This window comes from Martes martes (genome assembly GCF_963455335.1).
Source record: "Martes martes genome assembly, chromosome: 18".
Taxonomy (NCBI): domain Eukaryota; kingdom Metazoa; phylum Chordata; class Mammalia; order Carnivora; family Mustelidae; genus Martes; species Martes martes.
Window position 1 is genome coordinate 526,145 of NC_137906.1, and position 27,689 is coordinate 553,833.

Here is a 27,689-nt window from a genome sequence, read left to right on the forward strand (position 1 = left end):
TAAAATTAACAAGTCAGGAAACGACAGATGCTGGGGAGGATGCGGAGAAAGGGGAACCCTTCTACACTGTTGGTGGGAATGCAAGCTGGTGCAGCCGCTCTGGAAAACAGCATGGAGGCTCCTCAAAAAGTTGAAAATAGAGCTACCGTATGATACAGCAACACCATTACTAGATATTTACCCAAAGGATACAAAAATACTGATTCAAAGGGACCCATGCACCATGATGTTTACAGCAGTATTATCCCAACAGCCAAATTATGGGAAAAGCCCAAATGTTCATCAACTGATGAATGGATGAAGAAGGTGTGGTACACACACACACACACACACACACACACACACAGAATGGAATATTATTCAATGATTAAGAGGAATGAAATCTTGCCATTTGCAATGACGTGGTTGGAATTAGAGTGTGTTATACTAAGCGAAATAAGTCAGTCAGAGAAAGACACCATGTGATTTCACTCATTATGTGGAATTTAAGAAACAAAACAGATAAACATATGGGAAGGAGTAAGAACAAAAAAGAGGAGAGAGGGAAGCAAACCATATAAGACTCTTAACTATAGAGAACAAACTGAAGGTTGATGGAGGGAGGTGCGTAGGGGGATGGGCTAGGTGGGTGATGAGTATTAAGGAGGACACTTGTTATCATGAGCACTGGATGTTATACAAGTGATGAATCACTACATTCTATTCCTGAAACTATATGTCAACTAACTAGAATTTAATAAAAATTGAAACAAAAAATAAGATAAAAGTATAATAGTGGTTATGCATATAATGGATTATAACACAGAATGAAAAGTAACAATTGCTGTGTACAATAGCATGGATACACCTTACAGACATTATGATGAGTGCAAGAAGCCAGATGATCAATGGCTCTCAGCAAGTCAGTATGAAGGAGGGGGGTTGCAGGAGAATGACTTCACTGGGATTTATGGAAACCACTAGAGAATTAGAGTGGTGATCTTTCGAGGACTGTGGTAGGCAACCTTTAAGATACTCCCGGTGATCCCCTCTCCTGGTTTCCATGCTTTTGTGTAATCCCCTCCCTTTCAGTGCAGACTGGACCCAGAGACTAGCTTCTTTTTTCCCCTCTGGCTTTATTGAGAAAGAATTCTTATGGAGAGGTCCGAGTGGCCAGAACTAACGAAGGACCTGAAGGCTGCCCGTGGTGTTTCAGTGAGCCTGGAAGAGGATCCTCCTGCCTTGAGATGCCTGGCCCTGGCTGAGTTGAATGCAGCTTTGTAAGAGACCCTGAGCCAGAAGACCCAGCAGAATGACACCCACATCCCTGACCCACAGAAACTGTGAGAAAATAAGGGATTTTTGTTTTAAGCTGCTGAAGTTGGGGTAATCTGTTACCCAACAATAGATAATACAAGGGCATTGCTTCTTACTCAGAATCACTCTATAAAGCTCCTGAAATCGCTTTGAGAGCTGCAACCAGGGAAAAGCTGGCCATCTCCAAGAATGGTGTGTTTCTTTCTTCTCAGAGACGGTGACAATCACACGTGTATGTGTGTTTTTTTTTAATCGTGACCATCAGGAAACTCAGAGCCAAATTTATGGTTGAATTTTAATAATTATGCAAGACCTTATGACCTGCTTATCTGTGTTCTTACTCCCGGTGTTTCCTTTTACTCTGACTTTTTCTTTGTCCTGGTTTTTCAGTTCATTTTTACATTTTTCTGTTTTTTTATTTTTTTTAAGATTTTATTTATTTATTTGACAGAGATCACAAGTAGGCAGAGAGGCAGACAGAGAGAGGAGGAAGCAGGCTCCCCGCTGAGCAGAAGCCCGATGTGGGGCTCGATCCCAGGACCCTGAGAGCATGACCCGAGCCGAAGGCAGAGGCTTAACCCACTGAGCCACTCAGGCGCCCCCATTTTTCTGTATCACGTTAATTATGTTAAGCCATCTCAAGTTCACCTTACAGAGAAGCAAGGCATTATAAATACTATTTTGTCTTCTCATAAATAATTTTTAAGAATATTTAAGTTTGCACCTGTTGAACGCGGAGGTGTTGGAGGTTGTGGTGGGGCGTATCCGGCGATGGAAGCGAGGCCATGCAGCTCTGGCGTTGCCAGGGTTAATTTGGATTGGGTCAAAAATATCAAATGATAATGACCAAAAAAAGAAAATACGGTGGCAATTGATCACCACCCCCAGGGGGAGGGACCAAGGGCTCACTGAGTCACACAGGGTGATATCTTTGAAATTTATTATTCATCGCACCCAGGCCCCTAAGGCCCTCAGGCCCCGCCCCCCTCCGTTCCCTTCCCCGCCCCTTACCCCCAGGGCCCCGCCCCTCCCTCTATGGCCACGCCCCTCCGCTCGGTGCCGCCCGCTGCGCGCGCCGCGCCGCCTCTGTCTCCGCCTCCCGGCCCCGCCTGCCGGCCCCGCCTCCCGACGGTTGCGCGCTCCGCCCCCTCCCTCCGCGCCCGCGCGCGCCTTCCCCGCCCCGCCGGGCGCTCTCCTTTCGGGGCGGTTGGGCCGCGCGCCTGTGGGGGCGGGGCCCGGAGCAGGCGGTGGAACCAATGGGGCGCGGCGGCGGCGGCGGCGGTGGCGGCGGCGGCGGAGGCGGCGGCGGCGGCGGCGGCGGCTGGGTCGGGCCCCGACGGGCGGCGGCGGCTGAGGTGGAGGCGGAGGGCGGCGGCGGCGGCGGCGAAGGCGGCGGCGGCGGCGGCGGGGGGAAGATGGCGGCGCCCGTCCTGCTGAGAGTGTCGGTGCCGCGGTGGGAGCGGGCGGCCCGGTATGCAGTGTGCGCCGCCGGGATCCTGCTCTCCATCTACGCCTACCACGTGGAGCGGGAGAAGGAGCGGGACCCCGAGCACCGGGCCCTCTGCGACCTGGGGCCCTGGGTGAAGTGCTCCGCCGCCCTTGCCTCCAGGTAGCCCGGCGCGGGGGAGCGGGGCCGGGAGCGGCCGCGCTGGGTGAGGGCGGAGGCTGGGGGCGGGGAGCGCGCGGCGGGAGCTCGGGCCTGGGGGCCGGCGGGGACCGGGCCGCGGAGGGACCGACGGCGCCGCGAGCGCGGCCGGGCGTGGGGAGGCGGCCGGCGGCCCCGGCCCCGGCCCCGAGGGGCGGCCCGAGCGCAGGCCGCCGGGGCGGGGGCGGCGGGGCCGCGAGGCCGGCGAGGAGGGATGAGGTGGCAGAGTGCGGCGGGGAGGCCGGCGCGGACCGGGAGCGGGCGGGCGGGCTGCGGCCGGGCCGGGCGGGGGCGAGGGGGCTCGCCGAGGGCGGGTGGCGGCGGGCGCGACCGATTTCCTGGTTCGCGCCGGGGGGCGGGTCGGGGTGCGGGACCCTCTGCCGGGTGCCGCGGGGGCGGTGCGGCCCGCGCGGACTCGGGGCTCGCAGTGCCCGTGTCCCCGGCCCGGACAGGTGCTCCGCGGTCGGGCCCTTTGTGCTCCGGCGCCGACGAGCCTGCGGCCCCTGGGACGGCGGCGTTCGCGGGCCGGAGCGCGTGTGACCCGGGGTGGAGCGAGAGCCCCGCGCCGCGCACACCCGGGCTCCCGGACCCCGTCCTCGGCGCCGGCCGGACGCCGGGTCCAGTGGAAGCCCCGTGTGCCCGAGACGGGGGCGCCGGGCGCGGGGACGGTGCGGGGCGCGGGGCCGACTCGCGCAGGTCGTCGGTGGGCTGGGGGCGCCCCGAGGAGCCCGAGAGCGCGCGCCTCCCCGAGCGGGGTGGTTCGGCCCGGGGCGCTCGGATCGCGGCGGGGTTGGTCTGCTGGGATTTGCTGCTCTGGCTGTCCTGGGCGAGTTACTTTGGGAAAAGAGGAATTCGCACCCTAAAGCGGCTCCTTTTGAGGATGCTGAGGGGGTTCGTTGAGGAGCCGAAGTGGAAGAGGCGACTTCAGAGCCGGTAGGTGACGGTTCTCACGGACGCGTCCTCGCCTGCCGTTCCGCGTTTGGTAGCAGGAGCCGCGTTCCGGCCGCTTCTCCCCCCGCGCGGACCTGCAGGTCGCTGCGTAGACGGGAACGTGTCGCTTACCGGTTTGTCTCGACCCGCTCTTGGTGACTGCGGGAGCCGGCAGGCCCCGGGGTGGCCGGGCGCCCGCTCGCAGGCTCCAGCTGCCGCCCTTCCTCTAGACAGCTCCGTCCCCTTGGCCCTAGGGCCAGACCCTGTTGCTCTAGCGGGAGGATGGGCGTCATTATTGCTACGGTGAACACGGCGTGTCTCAGTGCGGGTGTCGCTGAGCGGTTGTGCATGCCGGTGTGACAGGCTCACGTTTTTGGCCGAGTATCGGGAGCCACGTCGGTAGGCTTCCTCGGCCGAGCCTCCCTGCGAGACGCGCGGAGCCACGTCTGTGCAGACACCTTCACGCTTGGGGCCCGTCCGGTTGTCCTCGGAAGCGGCTGTACCCGAAGTGAGTTGCGTAAATACGCGGTGAGAAGTGTGAGGTGAAGAGACTATCCAGCAGTTTAGTTCAAGTAATCTTTTAAAAAAGGAAATAAAAATAACCTTGATACTAGATTAGTACGGAACTTAGGCGGAGTTATGACCAGCCTTAGAGTGGCAAACTCTGTGGCCCGTAATAGATTTAACTGGACCTTTTACATGGTAGGCATGGAAGGAGTGCTTTATGTTACCCAAACTGTAGGGTTACGGTTTTAAAATCGATTTGCCTTTAAAAAGGAGTGTTTTTGAACCATGCAACAAGTATAGGCTATAAATATTTTCAGTTACATATCCTCTAAGATCCAGGTTTTCGTGCTCTTTTAAAAATTTTTAATAAAGTAACATAAAATAATATAAATAACATCACGTAGAATATTAAAAGTATATATAAGTATGTAAGTAAGACTAAAAGTACCTGGATGTCTTTATAGTTTTAAATGTGAATTTAGTATGTTGTGACAGGAACTAATGTTTAATTGCGTAGCTGTGTACATAAAATATTTTAAAATCTAAAGGATGCTCTCTAAAGGAGGATAGGTAAGAAATAAGACATGGCTAACAGAAGGAGTAAATAGCTTATTTGCTATAAACACAATAAAATTATTTTCAAGAAACTTACTTAGTTTGATCAGCCTGTTTATAAACTACTTGCAAAGCTCCATGTATGTATATACCATATACATATTTATGTGTGTGTATATATACGAATATATTTAATGGAGGTACAGAAATTTGGAAATTAAAATGGCTTGAGTCTGATTTATAGACCAATTTTTTTCTAATTTGGTAGGATAAACATCATTAAAAGTTTTTAATTTGTCAGACTGGCTTTAAATAAAATCAGGTTAGTGGAGACCTCAAGTAATTCTTTTTATTTGACTTAAGTATTGATTGCTATTTAGAAGTATTAAAAAATGTGACTATCTTAGGAAAAGGAACTCTGAGCCCAGGTTAGAGTGAGTAGAATTGCAGATGAAGGATGAGAAAAGTTACCCAATAAAAAGAATCCTGAGGAAAGTCCTCTACCAGAACCCGTTATTAACTCATGTGACTTTGGGTTGCTAAAACTCACTTTATTCTCATTTCTCAATCCTTAAGTGTCTTGATCCAAATAGAATAAAGATGAATGAGAGAATTTTGAGGGCCGTGTGTGTGTGTGTGTGTGTGTGTGTGAAGTCCTCTAGTATTTGGGGAGGCATCATTGTCTAAGGGAGTAGTTCCCAGACTTTGGATTTCTTTTTTCTTTTCTTTTCTTTTTTTTAGATAATTTATTTAATCTCTGCACCCAATGTGGCTCTTGAACTCACAACCCTGAGAGCAGGAGTTGCATGCTTCACTGACTGAACCAGCCATGTGCCCCCCCAGACTTTGGATTTCAAAAGAAATGATTACCCCCACCCCATATTGGGAGGGTGCAATGGAGTTGCCAAATTTATTTTTATTTATTTATTTATTTTTGCCAGGTATAGCCAATAAAAACAGCAACAGTAACCCACATCACTAGCTGCTTTCATTTCATTTATAAAAAGGATATTTTAACTCAAATGATTTGAGAGGCCAAAATTTCAGAATAAAAGACTTTAAATTTAATCATTTAGCTTTATTAAAAGGTTTGCTTTCTTCTCATTATTTTTCCTCCTTTTTATATAAATCAGTAAATAGTCTGTTGCAAACCTGCACCAGCCTCCCAGCCAACATTAACCCCTGTTCGGTGCAGCGCTCAGAACCACGGATTCTGGGTGGGCTCCTAGCTCTGCTTCTTGTTAGACTGTCGCCTCAAGCTAGTCACTTATCTTTGTGGATCTTCGGTGGTTTCTTGTGTTAAACTGGGCTCTTAAAACCTACTTTGCCAGGTGAGTGGTGGGATTAATGATGATGTAAGGAATGAACATCTGGATGATACCTGGAATAAATTATATACTCAGAGCTGTTATCATTGATCGGAGGTGTTACCTTTTTTGCGGTATCTGATAATAAACATCCCTAAGTAGTATGTTTTGTTTTGGTTTTTTTTAAAGATTTTATTTATTTATGATGACAGATCACAAGTAGGCAGAGAGGCAGGCAGAGAGAAAGGAGGAACCAGGCTCCCTGCCGAGCAGAGAGCCGGATGCGGGGCTCGATCCCAGGACCCCGGGATCATGACCCGAGCCGAAGGCAGAGGCTTTAACCCACTGAGCCACTCAGGCGCCCTGTATGAGGTGCTTTTATCACCATTTTACAGATGAGAAAACTGAGGCACATGGAATGTAAGTGAAACTTGATTTAGATAATACAGGGACAGAGGCCTCGTTCTTACCCAGGCTCTTTACTACTTTGAATTCCGTTTAAATCTACTATTGATCGAGTGATCCCCATATGGGCCAAGTTTTTTAAAACTATGCAAACATTGGTGCCATTTTTTTTAAACATCTGTATGCCAAAAATGCTTAGAGTTTGCATTATAGCTTTTTCTTGTTTAGAGCAATTTTGCGGGGAAGGCAAGGACACTACTATGAAGGCTTGGTATTCAAGGAATAAATTTCTGGAGTGTTTGCCTTCTAAGCCTAAACTTGTGAAGGTAAGGGGATTTGTCACACCCAGTTAGTGAACAGGTATGCAGTGGGGTGAGCTATCAGGAAAACTTAACAGAATTGCCAAGGGAAGGAAGATAAAGGGTATCTAGGCACCTGGGGTGGGGAGGAGAAAAAGTTAGTTTGAATTTGTACTAGGGTGCGGAAGCTCTTTCCGAGAGAGGTGTTGAGTCATGGATCTGCTGTGCAAAGAATCCGGGGAATTGGGCCTGGGGTGTGGTGCCGGCTAAATCACCACCGGAAGGAGGAATTTAAGAGGGATTCATTTCCTTGATGATTCGGAAGACTCTAGGGAACAGCATGAGGAAAGGCAGAAGTTGGTGGCCGTTTGGGGGGAATAGAAGTGATCATATTTGAATGTAACTCAGACCCACCTAGGTTGGAAAAGGACTGGAATCTAGAGCTTGTCCAGAAAAATGCAAAAGCAGGCATTCTTGTAAACCACATGTTCTTGTAACTATGGACAAGACTTACAAGCACTGAGCTTTGGGTTTCTCGTCTATGTAGTATTTGCACTCAGTTGCACTGCACTGGTATTAGATTATTAGTTTTCAGAATTTGTTCCCCCAACTCCTAGTTGTGTGGCAGTGCAGTAGGGATTTCATAAGCACTTGACTCACATTTTAACATGTTAAACTTTAAAACATTTATAAACATTTATATATACTCAAATGCATACCATGGTAAATTTTAACACAGTAGTGACCACTGATTAATACTGCCGGGTTGTCTCAAAGAAGTTATGCCAGGTGGAAAAAAGTGCCAGTCTTAAAAGTTGACATCCTATATGATTGCATTTATATAGCATTTTTGAAATAACAAAATTATAGTGACGGAGAACAGATCAGTAGTTGCCAGGGAGTTCAGAAAGGGGGAAAGGAGCCTTGTGGGGAAGGAACAGTTCTGTATTTCAGTTGTGGTTACAGGAAGCTACAAATGTGATAAAATTGCATAGAAACACACATGTAAAACTGGTGAAATCTCAGTAAACTCTAGATTGTACCAAGGTTGGTTTCCTGGTTGTGGATTTATATAGGACATTATACCTTTTTTTTTTTTTTAAGATTTTATTTATTTGACAGAGAGAGATCACAAGTATGCAGAGCAGCAGGCGGGGGCGGGGGGGGGCGGGAAGCAAGCTCCCCGCTGAGCAGAGAGCCCAATGTGGGGCTCGATCCCAGGACCCTGAGATCATGACCTGAGCCAAAGGCAGAGGCCTAACCCACTGAGCCACCCAGGTACCTCCGTAGAATGTTACCTTTGAGGAGATTTGGCGAAGTGTGATAGGGGCCATCCTGTGCATTTTTTGCAAATTCCTGTGATTTGTAGTTATTTTAAGATTAAAACGTAAAAAAGAGGGATGCCTGGGTTGTTCAGTGGGTGACCCCAGGGTCCTGGGATGGAGCCCCGCATGGGGCTCTCTGCTCAGCGGGGAGCCTGCTTCCCCCTCTCCCTCTGCCTGCCTCTCTGCCTACTTGTGATCTCTCTCTCTCTGTCAAATAAATAAATAAAATCTTTTAAAAAAAGATTAAAAAGGAAAAAAATCATCGTATTTAGAATATTTGAGGGAAAATAAGCAAAAGGAAAAATTAAAATCACCCATAATGCCAATACTCAGGATAAAAATCCTTATAATAGAGTTTCTTTCTTTCTTTGTGTTTATACTTGAATTTTTAATTGATTAGGATTACAGCTTTATATTGGTATTTTAAAAATTCAGGCCAGTGCTTGTTTGCTCATCTAAAATTACATCAGCAAACTCACTACTGTAGATTTCTCATTGTATAATGCTATAATATGTGACTGCCTTGTGCATAATGTTCTAATGTCATGAGCATTTTTTTTAATTAATTAATTTATTTATTTGACAGACAGAGATCACAAGTAGGCAGAGAGGCAGGCAGAGAGAGAGAAGGAAGCAGACTCCCCGCTGAGCAGAGAGCCCGATGCGGGGCTCGATCCCCAGACCCTGGGATCATGCCCTGAGCCAAAGGCAGAGGCTTTAACCCACTGAGCCACCCAGGCGCCCCTGTCATGAGTATTATATATTTTAAGATTTATTATTAGAGATTTAACTTAGAAATGTGCTTCTACATAGACTTGGGACAGGTGTAATAAAGTCCTTAAATAGCATTAATGTACTATTGAAAAAAACAACAAAACTCATCATTTGCAACTCTCTGGATCATTTTTTTCTCTATACTGCACAGTCAAAACAGAACAAGTCTGACTGCCCCAATCACCCGTAGTTTATAAAGTTTGTGTTGATCAGGAAACCTTTGTTATAAATGTCATTGAGCTTTTAAAATACACTGATAGAGTGAAATATAGCTTAAATCTGTTTTTCATTATAGATCCACATAAAATTTCATTTGGAAAAAAATTTTTTTGCTAAAAAATTTTTTTTAAACCATTGGATTATAAGCTATACAGTTTCTTTTGTTACTAGCATCTGTAATTTAGGGGAATTTCAAGGATGCTGTTATCCTGTTGTAGGACTATTGACCTTTTTAAAAACAATCATTGTTTTTGAGAAGTAAAATAGTGGAAGATCCGTGACAAAATAAAAAAAATATAATCAACTCCACTGTTTTTTAAAAGTTTGATTTATATCTGCTTGCACGTTGTGCTGATACTTAAGGTCACATAGTATAGACCAAAAGGTACCTGCGTTGAAATCTTGGCTGCATAACTCGATCTCTCCTTTATCTCAGTTTCCTCTTCATAAAGTGAGGGTAACAGTAGTGTCTAACTCAGGATTATCTGATGATGAAGTACACCAGTGCACCAGTGTCTATAAACAGCTTGAGCACAGCACCTGGCACAACAGTGAGTGCTCATAAAATGTAGTTATTATTTTAAAACATGGTTGAGATAATACTGTATGTATTTTATATCTTTTTTCCTCATTTAACATGTCACAACTATTTTCTCTTGTTCTTACAAATTCCACCAGTAATGTAAGAGAATGTCAGGAGTCCTGTACCCTTGTTGTTGAATGTCCTCATTATTTAGACCTTTATGAATTTGTTTTATGAAAAATGTCACGTCATTGTTTTGATATGCAATTCCCCCAAGCATAAACAAGTTTTAGTGGGTTTTCACATTTTTATTAATTGTTTGCATTTCTTCTCTTTTTTTTTTTTGAAAAATTTTTTTGTTAAAGATTTTTATTTATTTATTTGAGAGAGAATGAGTGAGAGAGAGCATGAGAGAGGAGAAGCAGACTCCCCAGGGAGCTGGGAGCCTGATGCGGGACTGGATCCTGGAAGTCTGGGATCATGACCTGAGCCGAAGGCAGTCACTCGACCAACTGAGCCACCCAGGCGCCCCTGCATTTCTTCTCTTGAGTCTTGCCTGTATACATCTTAGGTTTTGTGTTTTGTTTTTTTTTAAGATTTTATTTATTTGACAGAGACACAGCAAGAGAGGGAACAAGCAGGGGAAGTGGGAGAGGGAGAAGCAGGCTTCCCGCCGAGCAGGGAGCCCGATGCGGGGCTCGATCCCAGGACCCTGGGACCATGACCTGAGTTGGAGGCAGATGCTTAATGACTGAACTATCCAAGCGTCCCTACATCTTAGAATTTTTTATGTTGATTCGGCAAATGCCTTATATATTTAAAGGATATGGATATTTTATCATTTGTTAATATTTTTTCCATCTTCTATTTCATCAATTTTTATAGTACATAGCTTTTTTTGAAAGTGTATGAAAAATTAATTCTTTTTCTTTGTATTTTTTTCCATAGGTTTGAGTTTAGAAGGGCATGTCTCATTCTGATATCAGATGAATGGGTATTTTTGGTTTCTTTTAGTTTTGAAAAAAAAATCATTAATCATGCAGAATGTAGCTTATAGGTTGGATGAATCTATAACCTAATTTTTATGTTCGTATGTCAAATGTTCACTTAAATTTCTCCTGGAGATTACCTTTTTATACCTTTGCCCATTTATTTCTCTTCCAGGTTGTCTTTTTTTTTCTTACTGGTTAGCGGGAGTTCTTCGGGTATCACAGGAATTTTTTGTTATATGTATTACACTTTTCTCCTTGTTACTCATTTGCTTTTTAATCTTATTAATGGTATCTTTATTCAGTAGAAGTTTAAACTTTTTTATGTGATCCCGTCTTTGACTTCTTGGTAGCTTTTGGTTTTGGGGTTTTTTTTTTTTTCTTTCTTTAATCTTGTTTAACAAAATCTCTAGCATCCCAAGATTTTTTTTTTTAACTTTCATGTATTTTGTTTGAATTTTTTTCATATTTAGCTCCTTTAGTTTGAGTGGAATTTACTTTCATGTGTGGTGTGAGGTAGGGATCAAACCTTCATTCTTAGTTGGTAGGTTTTGCCTAACCCCATGTATTGACTTGACCATGTTTGAAATGCAACAAGAATTTCCTTATATACCAAGGGCCTCTTTCTGGATTCTCCATTCTGTTCCAGTGGTATGTTGTCTGTGTTTCCATTCATTTCCATTACTACAGTTCCTCTCTCCCCTGTGGCTTTAAATAATACGTTTGATATCTGATAGGGCAGATATGCTCATTTTAAGACATTTCTTGGCTATTCTCATGCATTTACTGTTTTGGGTGAATTTTAGAATTTATTTTGAAACAATTGTAAAAACACAATCCCATTGAGATCTTGATTAGAATTGTACTGAATTTATAGATGAACTTGGGAAAGAGTCCGTCTTTACTCAAATCTTCCCATCAAGGAACAAACATATCTTTTGATCCTGGAGTTGCTGATATGTTATGAATTTAACCTAGATGCACTGTAGTTTTGTTTTGTATGTGATTAATGTGGTCCTGGAAATTGAGAAATCTTGTGGTAGTATCCTGGACAGGGATCCCAGTAACAGATCTCCAGTCTACAGCCACTGTAGAGCCCCGAGGAAGAAATTCGTATTAAATATTTGGACTTGCAAATGAAAAACTAAGATACTTTGTATTTTATTCATAACTAGGACTTGGGCACCAAACTCCCAAGGCAGAAGACTGGAGTGAACCCAGCTGGGTTCACATGGGAGTCCTTCCCCCCACCACCCCAGTCCAGTTAAGCTTAAATTGTTTCAAACTAAAACAGGCTCTGAGTTGGACCCCTTTCATCTCCTCATTTCTCAAATGTGGCTAGATTTTCCCCATATGATGTGAGCAAAGCCTGCTCTATGTAACTCCTTCCCATCAGTGCTTCGGGCCATGTAACCAGAGAGCACATTTGCTTTGGCTGACTGCGATCTGGCCTTGGCCGCATGCCGTAGGCCTTCTCTCCCCGGGTAGGAGGTTTGTCCCTGGCTCTCACATAGAGGAGAGAAGGCCCTCTTGAGGGCTTCTCATACCGCTTCAGTCACAGGAAGAGGCAGGAGAGTGAACCTGTACTCGTGTATTGACCTTTTAACGGTGATTTTATCAAATAACGCATAGACTCAATCAGTGCTTTGAAATCTGTCTTCTTCCTTCCTGGAGGGAGAAAGAACAGTGAGGGGGGCCTTAATTCCTCATTTCTAAAGATAATACAAAAACTTTTCAGCCATTCTCAGAAGTATTGGTTTTTCCTTTGGGTTTTTGCTTGTCTGAAGTCAGCCAGAAAGAGGTGGAGGGGAGCTGGCCGGCTGGGTGTTGCGCATGACCCACGCATACCCTTTCCTAGCTGTGCATCAGCCTGCGGTGGGTGAAGTTACTCAGGAGACGTTCTCTTTCCCTGCTTAATGGTTCATGACCGGTTCTTGATTTTCCTCCTGCCGCCTGGTTCCTTCTCAGCGCTCTTGACGGCCTTCACCTTCCTGTAGCTGCCCATCAAGTGTGGACATACCAGGCATCAGCCCTACACCCTCTTGTCACGTCTTCTTTCCCTAAACAGTCACATCCATGTCCGTGGCTTCACTCACGGATGAACCCAGCACTTATATCTCTAACCAGGAAATTTATGTCTCCAGCCCCCAAATTTCTCTCTCTCCTTTGATCCTCCAGATCTGCCTATCTGATCTCCTGCTGGACATCTCTACTTGGATGTCTTCAAAGTACTGTAAATATAATATGTCCAAGATTTAATTAATGTTCCTTCCCTGAAAATGCTCTTTCTGATCCCAGTGAAAGGCATCGCCACCCAGGAAGTTGTGCAAGTCAGAAACCTGGGAGTTGTCCTCTTTGGTTGTTTCGCCACCCGCCCCTCCCCCCACCAAATCCAGTCAGCCACCAGGCCCAGTTGCTTTTTTCAGCCTTTTTTGTTCTGATTTGTAACCTAGATAAGGAAGAGTCATTGAGCTGTGCATCTTTTTTGATGTAATAATCACAAAGCATAACCCTCGTGACCAGCATTCAGGTCATTAAATAGACTGTTGCCAGCCCTGTGGAAAGCCTTTCGCGAACTCCCTCCGTGTAAGATACTCTCTTCCTCCTTCTCGAGATTCGCTAACGTCCGTCCTTCCTTTTTTCTGCTGCTTTCATTCAACATTATCTTGTGAGATTCATCCGTGTTTTTTGGAGCTGTAGTTTGTCGTATTACTGAGTATTCTGTTACACATGTTTGTCACAGTTAACTCACTCTTTTTTTGAATGGACATTTAAATTGTTTTCACTTTGTAGCAATTACGAATAATGCTGCTATGAACATTTTTGTGTATTTCAATTTTTATATATATATATATATTTTAAAGATTTTATTTATTTGAGAGAGACAGAGTGAGAGAGAGAGCAAGAGCAGGAGGGAGAGGGAGGAGCAGGCTCCCCACTAGCCGGGAGCCGGACGTGGGGCTCGATCCCAGGACCCTGGGATTATGACCTGAGCCCAAGGCAGACACTTAACTGACTGAGTCACCCTGGTGTCCCTGTGTCTTTTCAAAATTAGTTGGTAATGCCAGACTGTTGTCCAAAATGATTGCAGTAACTTCGATTCCTACCAACAACGTGTGAGACTTCCTGTTACTCCACCTGTTTGCCAAGCCTTGGAGTTGTCAATCTGTTACGTGTTACTAACCGTTCGAGTATGTGCAGTGGATTTTTGTGGGTAGTTGAGGTGTGTCTCATATATAATAAAATGCATAAAATTTTAAATGTACAGCTTGAAAATTTTTTCACGTTTGCATGTGCCACTCCTCAGATGAACATTCCCGTCACCCCAGAAAGCTCACCTGTGCTCGTTTTCAGTCAGAAGCTGTTACTCCGACAATCCGGTGTTGACTTCTAGCACCGTAAATCTGCTTTGCCTGTTCTCGAACTTGATGTGAATGGACTGATGGCAGCGTGCACTCCCTTGTGTCTGGCTTCTTTTGCCCAGCATAATAATGTTTTTTTTCAGTTCATCCAAGTTGTTGGTTTTATCAGTTAATTCTTTTTTTATTGCTTATTGCCATTGTATGATTTTACACACACGCACACACAGTCATTTCTCTGGGGTGTGTATTGAAGAGTGGATTTTTGGGTCATAGGGTTGGTGTTTAATTTTATTAGAAACCATAGAACAGTTTCCCAAAGTGGTGGTTCTAGTTAGTGTTCCCGTTTGGTTTTAATTTGCATTTTCCTGATTACTAATGGGATTAAGCAGCCTTTTACATGTTTATTAGCCATTTGGATTATCTTCTCTTTGAGAAGCTCATTAAACTCTCATTGAAATCTTTTGCCCATTTTTCTGCCTGGTGTTCATCTTCGTCTTACTCACTTTAAGATATTTTAAGATATATTTGTGTGTGTGTATGTATGTATGTGTGTGTGTATGTATATATATGTATAAGATACGTATATACATGTATATTTTCAGATAATCTGTATCGCATATATCCCCTTCCACTCTGGCGTGCCTTGCCTTTTCATTTTTTTTTTTTTAGATTTTATTTATTTATTTGTCAGAGAGAGCACAGGCAGACAGAGAGGCAGGCAGAGGCAGAGGGAGAAGCAGGCTCCCTGCTGAGCAAGGAGCCCGATGTGGGACTCAATCCCAGGACCCTGGGATCATGACCTGAGCCGAAGGCAGCCGCTCAACCAACTAAGCCACCCAGGCGTCCCACCTTTTCATTTTTTTAAAGGTGTGTTTTGATTAGCAAATTATTAATTCAAAAAAGAAATTATTAATTTTGACATAGTTAACCTTTATAATCAGAGCTTTTTGTATTTGGGTGTTAAAGAGCTATTCTGCATGAAAATATTTTCTGTTTTGCTTTTCACATCTAGATGAACAGTCTAAGTGGAATTTTTTTAATGTTCTGAGTTGGGGTCAATTTAATTTTTTCCTGTGTGACTGTCCAATTATTATTGTGGCACCAATTTAAGATCATTTTCCCTTGCTCTGTAGAGTTATTTTTTCATAAATCAGCTGATTGTGTACAAAAGGATTTTTCTGGGCTCTTCTATACCATTCTTTTATTTGTTTGTCCTTGTGCTAGGGCGCCACTATCTTTACTGCCATATTTCAGCAGTTCTCCAAGGACCAGGTGGGTCCAGACCTTTTCAGAGGGTCTTTGAGGTCAAAAATATTTTCATAGTAATAATAAGATGTTACTTGCCTTATTTATTCTTACTCCTTCACAATGGTACAGTAGGTTTTCTAGAGGCTGCATGACATGCGGTACTGAAATAGATTGAATACAGATGCGGCTATGAGAATCCAGCTGTCTCCTGTTATGCCAGATATTAAGGAGATTTATAGAAACGTAAAACACTGCCTTTCTTGGGGCGCCTGGGTGGCTCAGTCATTAAGAGTCTGCCTTCGGCTCAGGTCATGATCCCAGGGTCTTGGGATCGAGTCCTACATCAGGCTCCCTGCTCTGCGGGAAGCCTGCTTCTCCTCCCACTCCCCTGCTTGGTTCCCTCTCTCGCTGTGTCTCTCTCTGTCAAATAAATAAATAAAATCTTTAAAAACAAAAACACTACCTTTCTTTTCACTAAATTTTTATGTTTTGAAAACAGTTATTTTTCGTAAAGAATTTGTTTCTGTTAATATATAATTGGTTTCTTGTTATTTTTATTACTTATTTTTTCAAATTTTTATTTAAACTCTAGCTAACATACAATGTTATTTTTAAGTGAACAAATATTTCACAATTTTATTTTAATTTCAAATGCGATAAATAGACAAAATCACATAAGCCAGAGATCTTTAGTCTCAAGCGTGAGAATTACTGCATAGTTTTATAAACCCTGATAACCAGTAGGTAATAAGTCTTGGTTACTTTTGACCCCTTGCACTTAGCGTGTAAGGTTCCGCAGGAATACTCATTAGGATTTTGATTGGAATTGGCATTGAATAAGTTTAGGGAGAGGTTTTGCACATCTTCCTAACAGAATTTTTAAGGAAAAAAAAAGTGCACATAGAAATACATTAAAAAAATTTTAACAAGAAAACAAAGGGTATCTCTGAAAAACGTGAAACTTTAACAAAGGTCATAAAAGAATGAATGCTGAAACATAACTTGTTCTTGGATAGGGTCACTCACATTGGAAAGGTGTCAGTATCCCCTCTCCATTGTTGTATTGCATATTGCTAGATACACTTTGCATTTTGTCATTTCTAAAATTGAGATACGCCTTAAAATTGAGGATCTCTTCCAGGGGTGCCTGGGTGGCTTAGCTAGTTAAACATCTGACTCTTGATTTTGGCTCAGGTCATGATCTCATGGTCTTGGGATGGAGTCCCAGAGTCAGGCTTCGTGCTCAGCAGGGAGTCTGCTGGGGATTCTCTCTGCCCCTTGCCCGGCTTGCGTGAGTGCACGCTCTTTCTGTCTCTCTCTCTCAAATAAATAAATAAATCTTTAAAACAAAACAAAACAAATTTAAGATACCTTCCAGTCACTTCTAGCCTTGTAGTAGTGGTGGTGGAGTTTTATTTATGAACATCTTAACAAATTTATTGTATTTCTTTTACTTATTGTCATTATAAGGACAATTCACGTGTGATATAAAGACAAAACAGTATGTTAAGTCTGAAAGAGCTATTTCAATAAGCCTAAACGAATAACCCTCGATCTCCAGGCAGCATCTGTCAGTGTGGCAATGTCCTTTTTTTAGTGCTACACAAAATTGTACATCTTACATTGAAGGTATTTTGGAGTTGATAAAACATAATTTGTAGATTCAGTGTGAATCCCAGTTAATATTTCCATAGGCTTTTCAAACTGTGATTCTGAAGTTTATATGAAAGAACAAAAATGGAATTTTTCATAAAAAATAAGAAAATATTCATGAAGAGGGAATTACTGCTGTTAAGGTCAGTTTTAAAGCTAAAGTAACTAAGAGCATCAGAGCAAAAAGGTTATGCCTGGAACAGAGTTGAGAGTAGTGACATAACCTCATTTATAGAAATGTTATAGGTAATAAAAATGAAAACAGTGAATTCTTCAATAAGTAGTATTGGGTCAACTGAGTTAGCCATTTGAGAAAAAGAGGAAGCTGGCTTGTCCTCTCACACACAGAAAAAAGAAAAACTTCTATTGAGATACAATTCACAGATAGGAAAGTACATATTTTAAGGAACCAGTAATACGTATCACCTAGATGAAGATATAGACTATCTCCGGCAGCCCCCCAAATTTCCTTTATATGCCTCCCAGTCAGTACCAAGCCCCCTTATTGGTAGCCCCTTTTCTGACTTCTATCCATAGTTTTGCCTGTTTTTTTCAAACCAAATCAAATCATACCGTAAGTCTTCTTTTGTGTTGAGCTTTGTTTGCTTAACATTGTGTCTATGAGATTTATTTATGCTACATGTAGCAGTTCTTTGTTTTATTGTTGTGTAGTATTGTGTTAATATGCCACACTTTATTCTACTGTTAGAAATTTTGGTTGTTTACATTTTCTTTTTCTTTCATCTTTTTTTTTTTGGCTAACATGAATAAAACTGCTTAGAACATTCTTGTATGTGTTTGATGGGTGTTAAGTACTCATTTGTTATTGGAATTGAGTGGAACTACTGGGTGCTAGGAAATATATATGTATATGTATATACATGTATATATTTAACTTTATTTATTTTTTTAAAAGATTTTATTTATTTATTTGACAGACAGAGATCACAAATAGGCAGAGAGGCAGAGAGAGAGGGGAAAGCAGGCTCCCTGGTGAGCTGAGAGCCTGATGCAGGGCTCGATCCCAGGACCCTGAGGTCATGACCTGAGGTGAAGGCAGAGGCTTAACCCACTGAGCCACCCAGGCACCCTATATATTTAATTTTAGTATATACTGCAAACAGTTTTCTAGAGTAAGTGTGCCGGGTTACACTCCTACCAGCAACATATGAGAGTTCCATTTGCTCTAAGTTTTATAAAATCCCAGAAACTATAAAGAAATTTGAATTTGCATAAAGACAGACAAAATCTATGCATGCAAAAACTAGCATAAACAGAGTTGGCACTCCAAAGATAAACTGGGAAAAAAATGTTTGTCATGCATCATGTTCAAGGAGCTAATTTCCTTAAAAAACAAACAACAAAAACCAGGAATCCTTTTAAATAAATACAGGAAAGACCAACGACTCAGTAGATAAGTGGGCACAGGACATTCAAAGACAGTTGAAAATAAACACAAATATCCGTAAACAGGACCTTCCAGTCATAATAAGAGAAGAGCAAATTGAAACTATATTGAAAGTGTTTTTAATATATTAGATTGGCAAAGATCAAAAATTTTGAATTGATTGATTTGACCTTGGCTAAGATGTAGAGAAATGGTGACTTCCATAAAATAACAGTCAGGTTCTAAACTCTGGAGAGCAGTTTGATGATATCCATTAAAACTAAGAGTGTACGTACCTCAGGAGTAGTAAGGATAAATAAGTTGTGTGCTTACACAACAGTATGTTATAGAGAAAAAGAATGAATGAATTAGAATTCACACAAAAAATAAATAAAATCTTTAAAAAGGGGGGGAGGGTGTCTGGGTGGCTCAGTTGGTTAAGCGTCCAACTCTTGGTTTCACCTCAGGTCATGATCTCAGGATCATGAGATCGAGCCACATGGGCTCAATAAATCAATAAAATCTTTAAAAACAAAAGAATTTACACACAAAAAAATAGTGAATTCTTATAACCATAGTGTGAGTGAAAGAGCTGGCACAAAAATACAAAGTTTGAAAACGCACAAAATTACTCTGTTGTGTTAGAAGTCGGGATAGTATTACCTCACTGAAAAGGAACACAAGAAGAACTTCTGGGGAATTGTGATGTTCTGTATCTTAATGTGGGTCCTGGTTACACAGTTGTGTTTATATTGGGGAAATTCATTAAGCTATAAACTGAGGATTTGTGTACTTCTCTGAATATGTGCTATAATTCAAAAACAAATTTTAAATAAAAATAGCAGTCATAAGGAATGTACATACCCTTTGTTTAGCAATTCTTTCCTGTGCTTGTAAACACACACATACATATACATACACACTCTTACATGTGGGGGTTACATCGTATGAAGACGTTCATTTCTGTGCTTGTCATAACAAAAGTTTGGACAAAACCTAATTACCTGTCTGTGGGAAACTGATAAAATAATGGTATTGTTATATAGTGAATTAGCATCTCTTAAAAGGAGGAAGGGTGTTCTTTGTGAACTAATTAGAAACATCTCTTAAGATGTTTTAAATAAAAACGCCAAGCAAGGTGCATGAGTTGTACACGCAATGTGCTAATAGAGTTGACCCTGAACAACATGGGGGTTAGGGGCACTGACTACCTGTGTAGTCCAGTCTGCATACAGTTGACCTGCAGTGTCGTACTTCAGTTGTCCGACTTGGATCCGTGACCTGTCACCACGCATTACTGCAATATTACTGACTATATCCCTTTTGCTGTATTTTTCATCCCTGTGTTACTTTATAACTGAAAGTTTGTACCTCTTAATTCCCTTCGCCTACTTCACCCATCACCCCCCCTCGCCCCCCGCGACCTCAAGTTTGTTCTCTGTATTTGTGGGAACTTTTCTGCTTTTGTTTGTTCATTTGTTTTATTTTTTAGATTCTACATATAAATGAAATCATGTGGTGTTTGCTTTTTCTGACTAATTTCACTTGGCATGATAGCCTCTGGGTCCATCCATGTTGTTGCAAATGGCGAGATTTCACTCGTTTCTATGGCCAAGTCATGCCACAGTGCGTCTATGAACCACATCTTCTTTTTTTTTTTTTTAAAGATTTTATTTATTTATTTGACAGACAGAGATCACAAGTAGGCAGAGAGGCAGGCAGAGAGAGAGGAGGAAGCAGGCTCCCCGCCGAGCAGAGAGCCCGACGTGGGGCTCGATCCCAGGACCCCGAGATCACGACCTGAGCCGAAGGCAGAGGCCTCAACCCACTGAGCCACCCAGGCGCCCTATGAACCACATCTTCTTTATCCAGCCATCGATGGGCACTTACGGTGCTTCCATTTCTTGGCCGCCCGTGGTAAATAATACTGCAGTAAATGGGGGTGCATACATCTTTTCAAATTAGTGTTTTCATTTGGGTAAATACCTAGCAGTGGAATGGAATTATTGGATCCCTTAATATTTATAGTTTTTTGAGGAACTCCACACTGTTTTCCGCAGTGGCTGCACCAGTTGACGTTCCCCCCATCGGTGCACGAGGTTCCGTTTTCTCCACATCCTCGCCAGCACTTGTTACTCCTTGTCTTTTTGATACTAGCCATTCTGACTCGTATCAGATCATTGTGGTTTTGATTTGCATTTCCCCATGTGTAACTTTGGTTCCCCAAAACTTAGCTGCTAATAGCCTATGTTGACTGGAAGCCTTACTGATAACATAAAGCTGTTTAACACATATTTTGTATGTTATATGTGTTCTATACTGTATTCTTAGAATAAAGTAAGCTAGAGAAAAGATGTTAAAAAGGAAGAGAATATATATTTACAGTACTGTACTATATTTGTAAAAAAAAAAATTGCATATAACTAGACCTACGAAGTTCAAGCCTTTGTTCAAGAATCAACTGTATTTCCATGTTTGTGTGTTTTTTAAGTCATTTACATAAAAAAATATAAATAGAATATTTTGGGAAAGATAGAAAAATATATTAAGAGGTGCCTGGGTGGCTCAGTCCATTAAGCATCTGCCTTTGGTTCAGGTCATGATTCCAATGTCCTGGGAAAGAGCCCCATTTAGGGCTCCCTGCTCAGTGGGGAGTCTGCTTTGCCCTCGTCTTCTACCCCCCCCCTTTGCACTCACTATCTTGCTCTCATAAACAAATAAAATCTTTAAAAAAATATATAAATGCTGGCTCTCTCTGAGGAGAAGTTGGTGACTGGGGGATAAAATGAGAGATACTTTCTCTGTATACTATTACACACTCTTAAACTCTTTTTTTTTTTTTTTTTTAAAGATTTATTTACTTGACAGAGAGAGAGAGAACACAAGCAGACAGAGAGAGAAGGAGAAGCAAACTCCCCACCAAGCAGAGAGCCCCATGTGGGACTCAATCCCAGGACTCTGGGATCATGACCTGTGCCAAAGGCAGACACCCAACTGACCGAGCCACCCAGGCACCCCACCGACTGTTAAACTTAAAAAATTTTTCAGAATGCAGAAAGTACATAACAAAATTTACCATATTAAGCACTTTAAGTTTATAATTCAGTACTGTTAAGTTTATTCACATCATTGTGTAAACCAATGTCCAAAACTTTTTCATGCCCATTAAACAACTCCTTATTTCCTCCTCCCCTTTACCCCTGGCAGTCACCATTCTACTTGGTGTTTCTATGAATTTGACTACTCTAGATACCTCATAAAAGTGGAGTCACACAGGGTGCCTGGGTGATCAGTCAGTTATGAGTTTGCCTTCAGCTCAGGTCATGATCTCAGGGTCCTGGGATTGAACCCTGAATTGAGCCCTCTGCTCAGAGACGAGACTGTTTCTCCCTCTGTGATCTCTCTCACTCTTTCTGAAATAAAATCTTTTTTAAAAAAGTAGAGTCATACAATATTCCTATGTATCGTGTATATTTTTGTGACTGACTTATTTCACTTAGCATAATGTCCTCAAGGCTCATCCATAGTATTTTGTGATCTTTGAATCTTGTTCCTTGTTCATTTATTACTTACTTTTAAAAGAGCATTAAAATGAAAAGTTTATGACCTTATTCAGAGCTGGTTAATTATACAGTAAAAAGTTAGTAGTGTAATTAGTCACGTCAGCCAATGTTTAATGCCAGTTTTAGCAACAAAACATCTTTATGCCAAAGAGCCATTTGAGGCTTTATTTTACTATGGGTTTCTCCTTGTTTTCTTGTAAAGGTGCCAGTCAGAATGGAGGGTCATTAAGTCCCCAGCTTCTTGACCCTCGGTCTGCTTACTAGTTTTCCCCTGGGCTTACTGGCTGACTTTGGCCCTCCTCAAAGTCTGCCTCTGGTTCTAAGCCAAGGGCATTGCTTCCTCTTTGCAGATTTCTCCTGTATCTCTGACCTGGGGGAAGGAAAAAAAGCTTTTTCATTCTCTAGCTATTCAGTGCTGCTTGAGATCATTATTCTGTAGCTTTCTGCATTAATACTGTTTTCCACAAATGGAAACTCATTGTTTCCATTAGGATTGTTGACTGGTTGTGGGGACAAAGGAGTAAGTTGCAATGACTTTGAAATTTATGAGAGGACTTTGTGCCATTAAATAGAATGGAACAGAGAGGGATAGGCAGACTCTAGGTTGAAGATACGTGACTGGTCTTTGAATATATTGGCTTGAGATGCTGGCCTATGAAATAGCTGAAACTATGAGCTGAAAGTGGGGATTTAGAAAATAATTTCTTATTATAAATTTAGGGTATGCCTGTGTATGTGTAGAACATACAGAAAAGCATATAGAAGAAAAAAATCCATAAAACAATCATTCTTAACATTTTATTTGAATTAACTTGTGGGTTTGTCTATTTTGGTTACGAAAGTACGTATATAAACTCTTATTTATTTATTTTGAAGATTTAGAGTGCGCAAGTGAGGGGAGGGTCTGAGAGAAGGAAGCAGACTCTGCTGAGCACGGACCCTGATGTGCGCTTGATCTCCTGACCCTGAGATTATGACCTGAGCCGAAATAAAGAGTTGGCCGTTTAACCAACTGAACCACCCAAGTTCCCCTAAACTCTCACATTTTAAAATGGAGTTGAGATTTCACATTTTGTATTCTTTTCTTCTTTGTGTCCTATTCATGAATGAAAAAGTCCAAGAACCAGTTACGTATGATGCTTCTGTTGTGTTCGGAGTCAGTAGCAGAAGGGTCATAAATGAAATTGTAGGGCTTATTGAAATCACACATGGTGAGATTCTGCACAGATGGAGAAGGAAATGTGGCAAGGACAGTACTTTGGAAACGTGCCTATATTTGAGGATTCAAGAATAAGGAATCATAGAGAAATAGGAGAATTCAGAGGTTAGTGTCGGGGCGCCTGGGTGGCTCAGTGGGTTAAACCTCTGCCTTTGGTTCAGGTCAGGAACTCAGGGTCCTGGGTTTGAGCCCCACATCGGGCTCTCTGCTCAGTGGGGCTCCTGCCCCCCACCCACCTGCCTCTCTCCTCTCCCTACATGTGATCTCTCTGTCAAATAAATAAATTTTTAAAAAAAGAGTTTAGTGTCAAACTAAGAGTGTAGCAAATTCCAAGAGAAAAAGTAGTTAGTATTGTTAGATATTTAAAGAGAGTGAGGGCGCCTGGGTGGCTCAGTGGGTTGAGCCGCTGCCTTTGGCTCAGGTCATGATCTCAGGGTCCTGGGATTGAGTCCCGCATCCGGCTCTCTGCTCAGCGGGGAGCCTGCTTCCTCCCCTCTCTGCTGCCTGCCTCTCTGTCTACTGTGATCTCTCTCTGTCAAATAAATAAATAAAATCTTAAAAAAAAAAAAGAGTGAGATGAGTACTTTGGATAGGAAATTGTGAAACCACTGGTTGACTTACAGAATATATTCTGTGGGACAATGTCGGAAGAGCAGGGGCCGAGTTTACCATGCTACCCTCAACAACTAGAGAATTCGTGTATGAGATAACAGTTGAGAGACACTGGGTAATAGGCAACACAGGACTGTGACGATGGAAGAAGAGAAATGAACCTACAGGACCCAGTGGTTACCCCCACTTTCTTGTCTGGAGGTGGTTTTTAGGCTGCAGAGAAAAGCAGGGAACCCAGATAGAGCCCAGTGGTTCCATTAAGAAGACAGAGATGGGGGCTTGAGGGGGCAAAGGCGGCTAGAATTTGTGGAGTACAACGTAAGAGACGTTGCACAGAGAACTCAGAGATATGCAGGTGTGTGCCCTTGAGGCTGAAGAAACCACCCGAAGCCAGAGAGAGAACTCCATGGGAAAATAGGCTGGCACTTACCCAATGTTAGAAATAATCTGTGTTCTCCCTCGCCGGGGTAGAAACTGGACATCAAGAAAGTATTGCCTTGATAATAGGGCTCAATTAGCCCTAATGTAAAGGCTGTTCTGGACCTGCCTTAAGAAAACATAAAAGCAAGCCTTGGAGGATCCAGATGATTCCAAGAAGCTTAATTGTATGCCGGAACAAAATGATGCACTATTTAAGGGAATATAGCAAAATCCAGCACCCCAAACATAAAATTCACAATGTCTCTGGCATCCACTTAAAAAATCACTGGGCATGCAAAGAACCAGGGAAATATGACCTGTAATTAGAAAATAATCTGAAAAATAAAAAATGGAAATAGACCCAGAGATGATGGAATTAGCAACTAAGTTCATTAAAGCAGCTCTTTTAAATATGCTTTATATGTTCAGGCAGGTAGAGGAAATGGTTAACATAATGGAAAGAGAAATGGAAGATACAGAAAGGACCCCAGGGTTCTTTTAAGCTTCTGTCTGCCTTTGGCTAGGTCATGATCTCTGGGTCTTGGGATTGAGCCCTGCGTCTGGCTCCCTGCCCAGTGGGGAGTCTGCTTCTCCTTCTCTCTCTGCCTCTCTGCTCCTGCTCACTCTCTCTCAAATAAATAAATAAATAAAATCTTAAAAAAAAAAAAAAAGACCTCAATATAACTTTCAGAGATGGAAATGAAGTGGAAAAATATACTCAAGGTACTGGCAGGTGAGGCAAAGCAGATCAGTGAACTTGAAGATGTAACAATAGAAACTGTTCAAAATGTGGGAGAAGATGTGAGGAAAATAAATCATCATTGTCTAGAACAGAGACCATAGTCAGGAACAAGAACAGTCTAACATATGTGTATTGGAGCCCAGAAAAGAGGGAGAGAGGAGAACAAAAGACATTTTTAAGAATAATGACCAGAAAATTTCCAAATTTGATGAAAATTGCAAACCCGGAAATTCAAGAAGTACAACAAATCCAAGGAGAAAATATATATATATATATATATATATATATATATATATATATATATATATGACTACATCAAGATGCATGATAATCAGATTGCTGACCACCAGCGATAGAGCAAAATCTCAAAAGCAGGCAGAGAAAAAAGACACATAATGTAGAGTAACAAGAATGTCAGCAGATTTATCAGAAATACAGCAAATCAAAAGACAATGGAGAGACATCTTTAAAGTGCTTTAAAAAAAACCTGTCAGCCTAGTATTCTTTATCTTGGAAAATGCTTTCCAGAAATGAGAGTGAAATAGACTTTTTTTTTTTAAGATTTTATTTATTTATTTGACAGAGATCACAGGTAGGCAGAGAGGCAGGCAGAGAGAGAGGAGGAAGCAGGCTCTCCACATAGCAGAGAGCCCGATGCGGGGCTCGATCCCAGGACCCTGGGATCATGACCTGAGCCGCAGGCAGAGGCTTTAACCCACTGAGCCACCGAGGCGCCCCTGAAATGGACTTTTTGAACAAACTCATGCTGAGAGCATGAGTTGCCAGCAGACATATACAAGAATTAGTAAAGGAAGTTATTCAGGCAAAAGGAAGATTGTTTAAGATGGATATCTGGATCTTTTATAAAGGATTGAAAAGTGCTGAAAGTGGTAAATGTGGGGGTAAATATTCAGGACATTCTTATTTCTTAATTCCTTTACAAGAGAGTTGAATCTGATGACTATTAACAGGTACGGTGTTTCTTTTTGGAGTGATGGAAATGTTCTGGAATTAGTAGCTTAAGAAGATACTTGATTTTTAAAACAAATAATAATGTATTGTGGGTTTTACAACTCGTAAAAGGTATGACAACAGCAAAAGGATGGGAGGAAAATGGAAATATATGATTGTAAATTTCTTAAATTATCCAGGAGGGGCTATACTATAGGAAAGCAAAATAAGTTAAAGGTAATGTAAAGATACAGTTTAAAACCTAAAGAAACCACTAGAAAAATTAAGCAGAATTATAGCCAATAAACTAATTGCAGAGATGGAAACCTTAAAAAGTACTCTGTTAATCGGAAAGAAGACAGAAAATGAGGGGGAAAGGAACAAAGCATAGTTGGGACAAATAGCAAACAGCAAAACTTACATGCAACCATATCAGTCTGTCATTACATTAAATGTAAATGGTCTTGAAAAACTCATTCTGGTTAAAAAAAAAACTTTGCAAAGTAAAAGAGAAGATAAAATTACCTCCATTAACATTTTAGTGCACTCCCTTCCAGTTGATTTTTGTCTATAAATAAGTATTGTGCACATGTATATATGTATATTCATATGAACATATACACATAAATATGTGCTTTTTTTTTTTTAAAGAAAACAAATTTAGACCGTCCTCTCTGTTTTCATTTTGGATCACAAGCATTTTGACATGTAATAAAATATTTGAAAAGAGGGGCACCTGGGTGGCTCAGTCAGTTAACCATCTGCCTTCTGCTCAGATCATGAGCCCAGAGTCCTGGCATCGAGCCCCACATCAAGGCTCCCTGCTTCTCCCTCTCCTTCTGCCCCTCCCCCTGCTTGTTCTCTCTCTTAAATAAATACATAAAATCTTTTTAAAAATTGTATGAATCTCAGGGCGCCTGGGTGGCTTAGTCGTTAAGCATCTGCCTTCGACTCAGGTCATGATCTCAGGGTCCTGGGATCGAGCCTCGCATCGGGCTCCCTGCTCAGCAGGAAGCCTGCTTCTCCCTCTCCCACTCCCCCTGCTTGTATTCCCTCTCTCTCTTTCTCTCTATCTGTCAAATAAATAAAATCTTGAAAAAAATCTATCAATTTCTTTGCATTAAATCTAGCTAGAACACAAAATGTATATTTATTTTCCTTTTTCACCCTTTCCCTCCTTCCTTTCCTCCTCACTTCTTTTCTCCTTCCTCCCTTCCTTCCTTCCTTCCTCCCTCCCTCCCTCCCTCCTTTCCTTCCTTCATTTTTTTCAGCAGTATAGTTTTCTTTTCTTTGGTTATTACTTCAACTTCATTTGTTCTAAATGTGAACTTTTCAATATCAGTGGAAGGAGACTGTTGTCTCCTTGGTCCCTAACAATAGTGTACTGTATGCTTAATAAATTTGTTAAAAGAATAATAGTTTTTTTCTTTCTACAATTCCTTTTATTGGTAAGGTTGATCTGTATAATATTTTTTTTTTAAGATTTATTTATTTGAGGGTGGGGAGAGGGAGAGAGTCTCAAGCAGACGCTGCACTGAGCATGGTGCCTGTCACAGGCTCAATCTCATAACCCTGAGATCATAGTCTTAATTGAAACCAAGAGTCGGTCGCTTAAATAACTGTGCTCCCCCAATCTGTATAATTCTAACATTTTTTTCATTTTCTTAATATATTTTGTCCTTTTTATCAGAATTGTGGTATCGTTTATCCATTTATTGTTTTACATCACTTTTTGTTTGGTAATATTTCATCTGCTAC

General features: G+C 42.0%; 1 protein-coding gene across 2 annotated transcripts in view; it reads left to right on the plus strand.

Annotated features, from left to right (window-relative positions):
- Window positions 1-2,654: 2,654 nt before the first annotated feature.
- VKORC1L1 (vitamin K epoxide reductase complex subunit 1 like 1) overlaps window positions 2,655-27,689 on the plus strand; it is a 64,374-nt gene continuing 39,339 nt past the window's right edge. The window contains exon 1 of one of the 2 annotated variants that reach the window (XM_080830917.1): window positions 2,655-2,905. In XM_080830917.1, the coding sequence (XP_080687043.1) occupies window positions 2,712-2,905 (194 nt within the window). In that variant the 5' untranslated portion in view covers window positions 2,655-2,711. The remainder of the gene's footprint in view (window positions 2,906-27,689) is intronic. The other variant, XM_080830916.1, reaches the window with a different exon arrangement.